At 39.7% G+C, this 14967-nt stretch overlaps 2 protein-coding genes across 2 annotated transcripts; one reads left to right on the top strand and one right to left on the bottom strand.

Annotated features, from left to right (window-relative positions):
• Window positions 1-383: 383 nt before the first annotated feature.
• LOC122047367 (protein TOC75-3, chloroplastic-like) lies at window positions 384-5439 on the top strand. The gene is made up of 7 exons (XM_042608597.1): window positions 384-1584; window positions 2621-2842; window positions 2999-3106; window positions 3553-3744; window positions 3835-4083; window positions 4638-4892; window positions 4991-5439. The coding sequence occupies exons 1-7, from the start codon at window positions 442-444 to the stop codon at window positions 5228-5230; spliced, it is 2409 nt and encodes an 802-aa protein (XP_042464531.1). The 5' UTR covers window positions 384-441; the 3' UTR covers window positions 5231-5439.
• Window positions 5440-5781: 342 nt separating this feature from the next.
• Window positions 5782-9188, bottom strand: LOC122047373 (transcription factor PCL1-like). Its single transcript, XM_042608611.1, has 2 exons — window positions 8064-9188; window positions 5782-5919 (listed from the first exon to the last, which is right to left on the bottom strand). Coding segments are annotated over exons 1-2 (930 nt in total). The 5' UTR covers window positions 8993-9188; the 3' UTR covers window positions 5782-5918.
• Window positions 9189-14967: the final 5779 nt, after the last annotated feature.

Raw genomic sequence — 14967 nt, forward strand, 5'->3', positions numbered from 1 at the left:
TATATATATATTCCTAAACAAACAACTCAAAAATGGTGATTAATTAAGAATTTCATATTTTAGATTTACTTTTTCTTTTGTTATTTAAAAAAAATATATAGTAATTTTATAGAACTATCTGTTTTTTGCTATTTTATACACTAAAATTTGATTTACAAATTAATTTGAAACTTATCCAGGTTCTTTTTTTTTCTTTTTTGTGAAAATTAAATTTTATACTTCCTGTGTTATTAATTGGACAAAATAAAATTTAACTCAAATTTTTAGTTACTTTTGGTCAAGATCCTCAGATCTGATGTCGTCGTGGACCTTTCTTACTTACCAGCTAATAGAGGCCTGACACGTAAGCTCCGTTCCAATACCGTCGCCTCGTCAATAACCTTTCCTAATCCCTTCTCCTCTCGCCTCCGCCGTAACGTAGCCAACGCCGTCGGCGAATCGATGGCGCTCTTATCCCCCACCCGGTTCCTGCAAATCCACACCTCCGCCGTCCCCCGCAGCCGCAAACCCTCTCCCTCCGTCTCCTGCTCAGCCGAGAACCCCGACCTCGATCTCTCCCCCGCCAGATCTTCCATCCCTTCCCTCCCCGCCGCCCCCTCCGACCGAAAGAGTAACCTAACCGTCTTCGCCTCCGCCACCGCGGCCATATGCGCCGCTGCCGGAGGTGGATTCCTCTTCCATTTCTCTTCCCCTCCTCCTCCATCTGGCGGCGGTATCGGAGGAGGCGGCGGAGGTTGGGGCTGGGGCAGCGACGGGGGTGGCTTCTGGAACAATGTCTTTTCCCCTTTACCTGCTTCCGCCAGCGAGGATGATCAGGTCAGTGGCGTGGAGTGGGACTCCCACGGACTGCCGGCCAACATCATCGTGCAGCTCTCCAAGCTCAGCGGGCTCAAGCGCTACAAGATCTCGGAGATCCTCTTCTTTGATCGTCGTCGGTCCTCCACCGTAGTGGGAACCGAGGATTCCTTCTTCGAGATGGTGTCCCTCCGCCCTGGCGGCGTCTACACCAAGGTCCAGCTCCAGAAGGAGCTCGAGAGCCTGGCTACCTGCGGCATGTTCGAGCGGGTTGACCTCGATTGCAAGACCAAAGCCGATGGTACCCTAGCGCTCACGGTTTCCTTTGTTGAGAGCACCTGGCAGGGCGCCGAAAGCTTCCAGTGCATCAACGTGGGCCTGATGCAGCAATCGAAGCAGGTCGAGATGGATCTCGACATGACGGATAAGGAGAAGCTGGAGTACATTCGGATGCAGGAGAGGGACTATAGGAGGAGGATCGAACGGTCAAGGTCATGCCTGCTGCCCGAGCCGGTGCAGGATGAGGTGGTTTCCATGCTTCGCGATCAAGGGAAAGTGACTGCCAGGTTGCTGCAGCGGATTCGGGATCGCGTTCAGAGGTGGTACCACGACGAGGGTTATGCGTGCGCTCAAGTCGTCAACTTTGGGAATCTGAACACCAGGCAGGTGGTTTGCGAGGTCGTTGAGGGGGACATTACACAGCTTTCAGTCCAGTTCCTTGATAAGCTCGGAAATGTGTGTGAAGGGAATACACAGCTTGCTGTGATTCACAGAGAGCTTCCGAATCAGGTATTTGTCTTGAAACTTGTTTTAGCAGGGTCGACGCTGAACTTGTGAATTCTAGTAACTAGTTAATTGGTCTATTGAAGCTAGGATGCACAACACCCATTGTTCTCATACGGATATGTGTGGTGGGCAATTATATAAGTTAATTGGTCTATTGAAGCTAGGATGCACAACACCCATTGTTCTCATACGGATATGTGTGGTGGGCAATTATATAATTTGTTCTCTTTCCTAATAATTCAAACTTTTAAGATAAATGGTTAGACAATCAATCTTAACATGACATTAGAGCGGGAGAGGAGAGTTCAAATCCAACTTTTGTTAATAATAATTGGCTGCCCGATAGTTCTGCATTGACAAGTGCGATGATCCATTGGATAAATTGGTCTTTTGCCTAACAACAAGCTTTTGGATAAGTGTAGTGCATAGCAGGAACTCTTGGATTTGAATACTACCGATTTCAAATAAAAAATGGTTATAAAGAAACATGCTGAAGCTAGTAAGCTCTATGCTATTAATCTCATGTGGACAAGTGTGGTTGTCCAATATATAAATATAAAATTGGTACCTTTTCTAACAGCTAAAGCTTACAAAATGAGTAGTTAGCCAATGAACTTTAACACTAGAAAAAGTTTGTTATTTTATTGTTGCTATATGTTTGATATCCAGCATATGGAGAAAAGTGCATGATTCTGGTGCAAGTAGACTCTGGAAATTGATTAAACTGTATGGGGGGAGCTTCACCAATGAGTGATTCCTGTTTAACATGTATGACTAGGATGGAATATTGTAAGATCGTAAAACTCCAATTATAATGGTTTAATGAAATACTTGGAAAAGCTCAGTCTCACTTCTTCATCAGTATCAACGACCAGGCTACATCATAGTAAACGTTTTCATTTTTTGTTATCATTACATTATTATTATCTTGAACAATTTGTATTTGGAAAGTGGATGTTTTTTCATAGTCTACTGGGTGAACTGTAGCCAGTAAATAACAAGATCTCTTAATCCCCTTGTATGTTCAACTGTTGTGCAGCTTAGACCAGGACATGTTTTTAACATTGAAGCAGGCAAACAGGCTTTGAGAAATATCAATTCACTCTCTCTGTTTTCTAACATAGAAGTGAACCCTCGTCCCGATGAAAAGAGTGAAGGAGGAATCATAGTTGAAATCAAGCTCAAAGAACTGGAACAAAAATCGGCTGAAGTAAGCACAGAATGGAGTATAGCACCTGGAAGTTTCGGGCGGCCAACACTGGTAATTCTAGCTGTCAACATTTTATGTGATTGGGTGAATCACACATTCTCCCCAATGTTTCATGCTTTTCCCTGATACTCAGATAAAATTACTGAATGATTTGCTTAATGTTCTAACAAGTGCATATTCTTATGATGAATTGTTGTTCAATTTCAGACATCCATTCAACCTGGTGGAACTGTTTCATTTGAACATAGGAACATCAATGGGTTGAACAGATCTATAGTTGGTTCTGTGACCTCTAGCAACCTTATAAATCCTCAGGTGAATGGTACATTGTCTTTATAGATCATTGCTTTATTTTGATAATGACTTGAGATTTATCTACTGAATTTCATTCTATGCTGAAAATAGCTAGTGCAGATTTATATTTTATCCTACTCTTTTTTGAAGATGCATTTGCTGGTTCATATGTATATGGAAATTACATTATGTTGCTTTATGCACTTCTCATTTATCATCATGTATGTTTGATTCCCTGGTTGTATGTTTGATTCCCAGGTTGTAAAACAGGTCCGAGTAAAGAGAACTTTGTTCATTTGTTTTTTTTCATGAATATAGGATTGCCACTGTCAAATGTTGTGAAAGAGTTAAAACTTTGCGATGAAGCTACAAATCTTCTCACTTCTTTAATTTTTATTCCATAGCTAATGTAGATATATATTTAGCATTATTTGCAGGTTTCTTATTGTGTTATTTGTTGTATTTAGGATGATTTGTCTTTCAAGATTGATTATGTGCATCCATATGTGGATGGTGTCACCAATCCTCGAAATCGTACATTCCGAGCTAGCTGTTTCAACAGCCGAAAGTTAAGTCCTGTTTTCACTGGTGGACCAGGCGCTGATGAAGTTCCACCTGTATGGATCGACAGGGCGGGAATAAAAGCAAATATAACAGAGGTAGCAATTGAGTTGAAACAATTATTGATCCTCCTTTCTCTAGCGAACTTTCATTAACTTTCTTAACTATATTTCTTTTTGTCATAGCAGAACTTCACCAGACAAAGCAAGTTTACCTATGGACTTGTGATGGAGGAGATTTCAACACGTGACGAAACTAGTAGCGTTTGTACCCATGGTGTTCGAGCATTACCAAGTGGTGGTTTGAGCATGGATGGACCTCCAACAACTCTCAGTGGTACTGGCACTGACCGCATGGTATTTGCACAAGCAAATATCACTAGGGATAACACAAGATTCATAAATGGTGCAGTTGTTGGTCAGCGAGATGTCTTTCAGGTACCTTTTGTCTCTTTTTTTATTTGATCACTCAATACAACAGCTTTCAGCATCTGTGCTTGTAAACAAATGTTGGTTGCAGTGGTCCAGTTAGCTGTAAACGAATTGAATTTTTAAGAAGTTTTCACTGTAAGCTGCATTCATACCTCATATTCATGCATCTACTTCTCAGGTCGAGCAGTAAGTTCATTTAGAAAATAATAAAAACAACTGCATGACTAGCTATCTTAATGCTAAATATAGTTAGCAGTATCAAATCATAACTGATATCATATATTAAGTGTTCTGGTTTATCATTTATATATTGCTATTTTATTCTATCTAATAATTGAGTTCTTGAGTATATACTATAGATTCAAGACTGAGTCATCTTATCATTCTCTAGAAACTTGCCAAATTATTTATTTTAAACATGATTTTTGTGCATCTAGAGTTGCATGACTAAAACATCTCGCTTTGCATATGTGAGTTCTTTGATGATGGACCACAGTCTTAGAAATTAATGAATCTGTTCCTATATCAACGGTTTTCCTGTGTTTGTACTTCCATTGCAGTTAGATCAAGGCCTTGGAATTGGGAGCAATTATCCTTTCTTCAACCGCCATCAACTCTCATCAACCCGCTTCATCCAGTTGAGGTCAGTCGAGGAAGGTGCTGGTAAACTGCCACCACCTATTTTGGTCATGCACGGACATTATGGTGGTTGCGTCGGAGACCTTCCAAGTTATGATGCTTTCACTCTTGGAGGGCCTTACTCTGTTAGGGGCTACAACATGGGCGAGTTGGGTGCTTGCAGGAACATCCTTGAGGTAGATCATCAACCAACTTCTACTTAAACATTCCATTTCTGCACTAGACGAATTCTGTCATTCACCATAATCTAATCACACATTATTTCTATGTTTAGCTCGCTGCAGAATTGCGTGTCCCCATAAGAAACACTTACATATATTCCTTCATCGAGCATGGAACTGATCTCGGTAGTTCTAAGGATGTGAAGGGAAACCCGACTGAATTCTTCCGCCGAGTAGGGCATGGCTCATCGTATGGTGCTGGCGTGAAGCTTGGGATGGTGAGAGCAGAGTATGCAGTCGATAACAACTCAGGGACGGGTGCAATATTTTTCAGGTTCGGAGAGAGGTTCTAGAAAAATAAAATCATGAACAATAACAAACTCCAGCATTTAGATGATGGATAGAGGGCAGGAGAGATTAACAGGCTTTTTTTTCCAGCATATTTAAGTTGTTAATAAGTTTCATTTTTATCGACATGGAACGCAAGATTAGTAGGGCTTATAGCTTGGAGTTTGATGATATTTTGCAGGATAATGATAAGCAAGTTGCATTTTTTTTCAAATTTTAATTCAAATTTATATATCATATAATATAATTATGTAAAGAATTTTATTAATTTTAAATTTCAAAAAAATATTTTACGTTTTATAACATTGCATTTAATTTTTTTTTTATTTACTTATATCAATTGGGTTGCTTGTTCTATCTAACGTTCTTTAACCAAAAAGAAAAGAAGACAAAATTGTTTTCACTCAGAAATATGGAACTTATTACGAGAATTCTCCCTTGTTTGTTGCAGCTGTGATAGTTTATCGTGCATGGCAGCTACTGTCTGCCACTCCAAAGAGACATCAGGGACAACGAGATCGACATAGCATCTGCAAGCAAATTAAGTTCGAAAATATGCTACAATGGATGTTTTGCTCCACGTAGGAGAGACATCACGGACTACAAATTCCTGTTAACTAAGGCAACTGAAAAGAGGTCATAACTCGAGCTTATTTAATTCCCTCCACAGCTCATGTTTTGCTCCACATTGCATCTGCAAGCAACATAATCAAATATGCAATAAGCTCATAATCAACAAGATAACAAGCACACAAAGCGAGTGCCAAGTAGCAACTATTGGAAGCAATCATAAGACAAGGATAGTAAAAGATTGAGGCTCTTTTAATGTGAAATCAAGCCAACAATAAAAGACAGAACATACTGAAACATGTTCTCAAATACAATTAATCACTAAATGGCATGCATTCCCAAGATTCTATGTTGATGAACACAGCAGCAAAATGAAGCTAAGCGCTATGAAATAGTTACTTCAGCTCTGTGATGCAAAATTGATGGCAGACTTGTGTTATACTATCTAAAGGAATGCATTAAACTCCTCCCACCCCTAGTCACTTGGCGGTTGGCTATAAGATAACCTCATGATTTATCTCGCTTCACATAATCTGGGGACGAGCTATGAGGGGCCCGAGGTGAGCGTAATCACTCTTTTGCTAAGAATTCATTTCCGAAAAAACCATAACTACTTGAATAAATTACCAACACTAAGAAGCAAGCTAGAAGAAAGAGCATAACTTTCAAAACGGAAACCTTTATTAAATCTGCTTGTGATTGCCAGTTACTAATCAACAAACATAGCAACATTTGGAAGGATTTATCATAAAAATCAATAGTATCCAAGGGAGTATTTGGCCATTGAAACAAAAGTACTTGCATGAATTACAAACAGCAAGAAACATGAGTAAAGAAATAAGATGGCTGCATAAATCAATTCATAAGCATGATTTCAATGCCACCTTCATCATTTCCAAGTTTTTACATTGCCAAAGAACAAGTTTTTCTTGTCTCTCAGATTAAGAATCATGCCCCTCATTTTAAATAATATGTAACTCATCAATTCCAACTTCAATTCCAGTTCAAGTAGCACAGTAGTGCCTGAAAGCTGAAGCAAAAAATTCCATCTGAAATTAATTCTGTGACAAACTGGAAAAGCTCTTTCTATTTCTACCCCTTGCTATTTCTACATGTTGGTGCAATTGTGGAACTTGACATAATGTTTGTTAAGTTAGACTTTTACCTGTGTATTTAATATGTGCGTTAAGTTGTACAAGAACTTGACATGATGCAAATTGAGCTCGTGGAGCTTGTGACTCAACAAGGTCAATTGTGGATGATGATTTGTAGTGGATAAGAAGATAGATGAATCAACTAGGCGTCGACATTTGTTGAGTCAATTGGTCTTGTAGCTAGTCGACTGATCCCCTAACAAAGTCAGAAAAAATATCGTTGATCGGGCAAAAGAAAGCTACAATTGTCAAATGATAAAAGCTATTAAGTAGGGTAGTTGATTATAGCTATGGCCAGTAGACTAAGGTAGTCGTTGAAAGACTGAAGTTTGTGGTGATTGTCAAAACACTCAATTGGTGGTGATGGTGTAGGCAATCGACTAATCAACAATAGAACAAAAAAGCAAATAATGAAAACAACTTGAAGGTTATATAAAGAAGATAAAGGAGAGTCCTTAAAGGCGAATTTTGTGCAATCATTCTAGCATTCACTTAAGCTTCCTTGTTGTATTAATAGCCTAATTTAGTTGTTGTCGTACTTGTCTTCATTTCTTGTTCTAATCTTCTTATAAGTCTTGTAAGAGGTTTCGTATCTGAGAAAAAGAAAGCTTATTGGAGATTCAAGAGTGACTCGACGAAGAGTCATAGGTCGTGGAGTATGAGGTTCCAAACTAGGTTATATGCTACAGTTTGTATTGTCTTACATATGCAAATATGAAATTTTGAGAAAAGGAAATTTTTTTAACATAGTAACTTAATCTAGACGCCTAAATTAGAGCAACTTTGAAACAATTAAGTTCAAATGGTTGACCTTCCAAAAACAACAATAATTGGAGATAAAAAAAAAGGCACCATGAAGCAAAGTTTCTACGAATGAATAAAATCAATTTTGTGACTAAAACTGGAAAAGCCCATGCTATTTCTCATATCCTAAACCAGATTTGTCAACTAATCCTAACCTCAATATGAAAAATTTTAAAAGGATTTTCTTTTCAACATAATGACTTGATACTACCAAACAACCAAAATTCAAATGGTCGATCTGCAATGAAATTCCAAAACAATGAAGTAAAGTAACATTGAATGGAAACAAAAAAAATTAATCTTGCATTACCAATCTTTCATCCGTTCGCCCAAAGCTCCATTATAGTGTTGCTCAAACGCATATCTTCCATCTCCTTGATGCTCCATGGTCGGTACCATTCCAATCCGAACGCCGTGCCCATGAGGAGGAGCCATCCCAAACGTCGGCACAGGAATCATGGTCGGCATAGGATATTGCAGGGGCGTATAAGGAGCATGCTGCTCGTGAAGACTCTTTTTCGCCGGCTGCATAGTGGTAAGCAGGTGGTCAGGCAGCGAAGGTGAATCATCTTGAATTCCATTCATTCTTCTGAGATAAAGCCTGTATTTTTGGAGGTGGCTCGCGACGTTCTCTCTCGTGAGTCCGTCCACGTTCATAAGCTGCATGATTGTCTTCGGCACGGCGTTCTTGATCCCCAGATGCGCCACGACATCGATGAACCTCTTGTGGAGCTGCGGCGTCCAGACTAGGCGCGCCCGCTTGGGGTTCCGCGAAGACGAGGGCTCGTCGCCGGAGTCCTCGGCCACGGGCGCAGATGATTCCGCCTCCTCCAAGGCGGCAGAAGGAGAAATCTGTCCCGATCGAGAGATATGCCCACAAGAATCCCCATTCTCCACCAGATCATTCGCTTCGAATCCCAAGGATTCGTCAGGCGAAAAGGGGGAGAAGTTTCGGAGGGCGGCAGTGGAAGCTGGCGACGGCGCGGTGCGGCGGAGGTTGGAGATCGTGTACTGGGAGGCGCGCTGCACATCCATATCTGTTCGCGGTGGCTCCGGCTTGACGCTGAAGGCCGAGGCGAGGTGCGGCGGCACCAACATCTGGGAGAGGGGGGTCAGATCGTCGCCGCTAGGGAGACCGACCTCCCAGTACATAACCCTCCCGCGATCTTCCACGATTTCTCTTCCATCTGAAGCGGATAGGCGATCGAATTCGTCGTCGCCGGCGGCCTCCTCACCCATCAGTCTTGATCGATTCCGACGGAGAATACAAAAATCAGGGCCACCGATTCTACGAGAGGTGGAAAGGAAACAAGTCACGGAGACGAAAACGGATTCTTGCGAGGGAACCGGCGGTGGCGGAGGAGGCGGCGGCCGCAGCGGTGGGGGTGGCGACGACGACGATAGATATTTTCAGTGGAGGAAATATTCAATATATTTAACTTTTATTTTTTCCGAAAAAGCGCAGAGTCCGTGGTCTCCTACCAGCCACGTTGTGGGTAAACAGCATCCACCGTCCATGGACACTCAAGTCAATTGTCTTCGTTGGATGAGTAAATATTTTGGATGGAAGGAGATTGGACGGCTTAGATGGTTCACCCTAACCTAGAAGGCAAGTTGCCTGGTCCACTTTAATGACCCCACATGTCGGGCCCATTGGTACATACCAATCGCAAGTAGGGTACATTCAGTCGGGACAACACCCGTAATATAAGTTATTGCAAAAAAGAGAGACGTGGACCAGTTAGTGGTGTATTTTAGATTCTTAGATTGTTTAATCTGAGCAACGGATTTGTTGGAAGTGTATCATTGGCTGACGCCGATATAAAAAAAATCTAAGGATAATGGTTTTTTTTAATAAATATAAAATAAAATTCAAAAATCTCAAACTTGAACCTGCACAGACTTGGTCAGACTCAGCGAGATGGTTTCTGCAACTCTCGTCCCCTTCCCCTTCCCTCCTCCTCCCCTTCCTCATCTCTTCACCGAACTGAAGCATATGTTAACTGTCTACAAGCACAAACATGTTTCGCAGATGCCCGGAGTGTGACGGAGCAGGATTTATACGGCGATCGGAGGCGGCTTTGAGGGACAACCCAGAGAGAAAAGGTGAAGCTCATCAAATAGTCTGTCCTAATTATAATGGACTGTGGGAGAGCGAATCACAAATTGTATCTGAATTGCCGGGAACATCAGGAAATAGATGGCCCTAGATCTGATTGCTGCTATTGAGACGCTTCAAAACTGTTCTGTCGATTGATCTGTCAAGTTGTATAGAACCTTATACTCAAATTAAGAGGAACCCGTTTCCATTTAGATCAAGAATGCTACTATAGTATCTATTGTGGCAAAAGGCGAATACGTTCGTCCCCAACGCTCCCGTCAATCCGTCCCAAGGTCAATACGGAGAAGATAAATCACGGACGCCTACTAGCCTTTGGAAACTACTATAGTATCTATGTGTCAGCACATAGTAGCATCTGTTCAGGAAACTGAAGCTTATGTGATTTTGTTTGTCTTTACAGATGAATCTACTTGAACAGGAACAGAGTGGAGAAATCACACTCGATGCCCAATTTTTTTTTATCCTAAACTCATCTCTCACAGTGTGCTTTTGTTTTAAAGACGATAGATTGAATAATGTATTTGAATGCTGGAATCTTCCCGTGTATATGCTGCTGATAACAAGGTTGGAGCTCAATAATTATTGTAATGTTTCCTAAGTTGGAGGTTTTGAATCTAATGCTCGAATCCAATTCATTTTTTATCATCCGAGTTTGTTGATTCTTGATTAATTAAGTTTGATAATTTAACTGCTACTGTGTTGCTTACAAGTCTTGATCTTGCTGAGCTGAACTCTAAATTGTCTTGATCGTTCAAGAAATCTTAGATCATGTCGACACTAATTAAAAATCCTTTGCATGAAGTAATGATAGAGCTTAAAAATATATAAAAAAAGTGGAGTTTCGATGACCAATTTGTCAAAATAGAAGGGGTCTTTTTCTACTATTTTAAGATCAAATTATCATCTCAAAACACTCTAATTATTGAGAAATTGCGTACAGAGGGATCAAATCTAACACAATTATTAGAAGAGGTCCTTGTCGCAGATGACGACGAAGATTATATAAATATTTAAGAATCTACATCACTAGTATTAATTTGTGATTATTTATGTCCTACAATAATAGAATGGGAAAGTTCCAATTTCCTCCTTACAAATTAGTCATCAAACTTTTAAAAAATAAAAATAAAAAAGATGTCGCTGTTTAAATCTTTCAAGCTAATTCGAAAATTATTTTAGTTTTTTATAATAAGTCAATATATTAAATTTTTTTAAGTGTTAAAAAAACATATTTTTAATATCTATTTTTTGTTGTTGTAAATTAATTCGCAATCAGGTTATAGTACCTTTTTAGTGGGAGGAATAGGAAATAAACATATTTAAGGTACTATTTGATTAAAAAAATAATATCCTTTGTATGTGTCGCCTCGTTATTGGTCCAGCGGATAATTTAAACACTGATGATCAAATGAATCCTAACAACCATTTGCAAAATTTAATGAGAGAAGTGAAGGGAGAATTGTCTTGTGTTTTATTTCTATCAAATACTTTAAATAGAGTAATGTAGAAATAGAAGAATACAATAATCCATCAATTAATAATTTAATTAAATTAAATTAATTATCTATTATAACACTCACAAAAAAATGATAGATCGATAATCTAACGTTGTCTCATTAAAACCTTCCTAATAAAATCCAAAGGAAAAAACTTTAACTAATGAAAAAAAAGTACATTAGTAGATACTTCTCTTGGTTTCAATCACTAAAAAATTTTTAATTGATACATCTCTATCTTGTGCACCAATTTCTTGAATGTCAACGTCAGTAATGTTTTTATGAATAAATCAACTACATTATCACTAGAATGAATTTGCTGGACATCAATATCACCTTTTTTCTAAAATTCATCTGTGTAGGAGAATTTTGGTAAAATATGTTTTGTTCTATCCCCTTAATATAACCTCCCTTTAGTTGTGCAATACAAGCAGCATTATATTCAAATATAGTCATCGGGTTATCTTTATGTCAAAGCGTCCAAAGTTAAGTTATTTTGTTATCTAATAAGGTTTATTGAGCTTGCAGGAAAGTCCTAAGTTGTCTTAGGCAAAAGTCCTAGTGGATTTTAGGTAGGTGAAAAACCCTAGGAGGTGGTAACCCTAGGTTCTAGGGGCAGTAACCCTAGGTCCTAGGGGCAGTAACCCTAGGTGGTGGAAATTCCTAGCTAGGGTTAAGCAAGTGGAAAACCCTATGGGGTGGTAATCCTAGGTCCTACGGGGTGGTAACCCTAGGTTGTGGAAAACTTTAGGGGGTGGTAACCCTAGGTCGTAGGGGGTGGTAACCCTAGGTTATGAAAAATCCTAGGGGATGGTAACCCTAGACCATAGGGGGTGATAACCCTAAGCAAAAAGTCCAATCGGTCTGGAGGACCGATCTGGCAACAAGTAAACTCTTTTAAGAGGAGTAGGAGAGGGCGCGTTCCCCAGCGAGAGAACAGTAGGCGTCAATTCGACCTAGGGTTTTCGGGAAATCCGAAGTCAGAACCGGACAATCCGATGACTGTCGAGTACTTATATTTATTTCATTTTATTGTGCTAACTTTGTTTTGCAGGGTATACTTTGTTTGTGGACTAATATGCCTTGCATGAAGAGAGTTGCACAAGATAATCCTCAGATGAACAGTATCTGAGGTGCCCTCCATGGAGCTTGGAGGCGCCTTGGGTGCGTTAGTCGAAGCCGTGCGCAGCAAGGTGCGAAGGTGCCTTCCAAGGAGATGTAAGGCGCCTTGGATGCTAAATGGAAGGCGCTTTCCATGGAGCTTGAAGGCGTCTTTGGGCGGATAAGCAATAAAGACCCAGGAGCTTATCGACACTGTGAATTCGGCATGCTGGAAGCGCCTTCTATGAAGGCTGAAGGCACCTTCCATGGGCTATTTAAGCCCGATTTGAGTAGCAGCTAAAGGGCAACAAGAATTTGCAATCCTTCTTCCGTGTGCTGCTAACAAATCGATCCAACAAAGCCTTAACTCTACTCCGACGACTAGAAGCTTTCCATTTCAGATTTCCTTGCTGTCGGTATAATAGTAGTGCTTTAATTATTGTATTCTTTTGTAATATTTTCGAAGTTATAGTGATTGTCCATCGAAAGCACTCTTACGTGCGGGTCTTGGAGTAGGAGTCACCACAGGCTCCGAACCAAGTAAAATTCTTGGTGTTTGCATTGTTGATTTTTCCGCTGCGTGTTCTACTCGAAACGAACGAATTAGCCACGAGCGTTATTCTCTCTCTCCCCCCCCCCCCTCTAGTGCTTTTCGATCCTACATATAAAATGTCATGGATCTCAACCATATACATTCTTGACTTGTTTCATGCATTATAATAATTTCAAATTGATTTAACGATGTTGTTGTTAAAGTTTGTTTTGTTGACTTCCATGATATAGTGGTGTCTCTTCTTGTAAACACATAACCTATTTGAGATCTAACTTTATATAGATTTGAAAGATAATCTGCATCTACATATCCTACTCAACACAAATTTATTCTATCGAATAAAATAACCCATGTTTGTTGTACCATGAAGGTAACGAAATATGTGCTTTATGTATGATCGGTGTGCATTGATAGATGGGGAGTGAATATCGACAATCTTTCTTTTCAATTTCTTTGTTCATTTGTCTTTCTATCAAAGCTAGTATGCAGTGGAATAATAATAAATAAAACAGAAAGAAAGACTTATACTTGGTTCCCAACTCCCCATGATTAGTATGTCCAAAACGTAATCATGGGACATGCCCGTCCACTAGTGGTCTCCTTTACAAAAGTTTTCCAGAGGTAAAGAAACATGTCTTACAGTTTAAGCACAAGCACAAAATATATGAAACAAAGTACATCTTGTAATGAAAAATACAAACAAAATGTTGTCGATCGTTCCAAAAGTCGTGAATACCTCGCACTCTTCCTAGCACTTCCCTGGTCGCACGAGCAGAGTCTTGTTATCTTTTGAGTGTAAAGTCGAAGACCGTAGAGTAGAGAATTGATATTCATGAATATAAAGTCTTTGTTTTCTTTTATAGAGTTGGATCATATATTTATCTTGATCAACTCTTATCTGGATGAAGTCATATCTAGATTGAGTCTTATCTTTATCCACATCATCTAACTTATCCTTATCCTCATCTAAATCATTAAGTTAAACATGATCTTTTTCCACATCAACTTCTATTTCAACATTTCTGATAACTCAACAATCTAGAATCGAACTCAGTCGATCTACCAAACCACTGGTTTGGTTTACTGAACTAGTTTAGGTCTGGTTCGACTCGAATCAAGTCTGGTTCACCCATTTGCATTTGTCAGTTCTATGTTTTGCTTCCAGCTCTAAGTTCCTATAAAACAACCATAGAAAACACAAACAAGCAACCTAGCATGTATATGTAAGTTTGTCTGACCCACTAGGCTTACGCTTTGTTTAGAGGTTCCTCCTCCAAGTCTACCACCTAAGAGTCAATTCATTAGGATTAAGTCGCACTCCTATAAGTCTACCTGACCTGCTAGACTTATCTTTTACTTGAAGGTCCCTCCTCCAAGTCTACCAACTAAGGGTCAATCCCTTAGGATCAAGTTGCACTCCTGTAAGTCTATTCGGCCTACTAGGTTTCATGCTTGGACTATATCCAAGATTTTACCACTTAAGGCTTATTCCTTGGGATTTCACCACATAGGATTCACTCTCCCAGGATTTTCCTTTGCCAAGTATATGATCACCTTTGACCTACTTGGACTTACCCTTGCCAGACATCTAGTCCTACAAATATGTCTGGACTTTGCCTTACCTAGCCTCTAGTTAGGACTTGTCCTTACTGGGCATACATTCATACAAATCTACCTAGACTTTATCTTGTCTAAACTCCAATTAGGATTTGCCCTTGCCATACATCCATTTCACAATTTAAGCACAAACACAAAAAAATATAAAACAAAGTACATCTTGTAATGAAAAATACAAACAAAGTATTGTCGATCGCTCTGAAAGTCCTGAGTGACTCGTACTCTTCCTATCCCTTCCCTAGTTGCACGAGCAGAGGCTTGTTGTCTTTTGAACACATAGTCAAAGACTATAGAGTATAGAATTGATGTTCATGAACATAAAGCC

This window comes from Zingiber officinale, chromosome 1B (assembly GCF_018446385.1).
Source record: "Zingiber officinale cultivar Zhangliang chromosome 1B, Zo_v1.1, whole genome shotgun sequence".
Classification (NCBI taxonomy): Eukaryota; Viridiplantae; Streptophyta; class Magnoliopsida; order Zingiberales; family Zingiberaceae; genus Zingiber; species Zingiber officinale.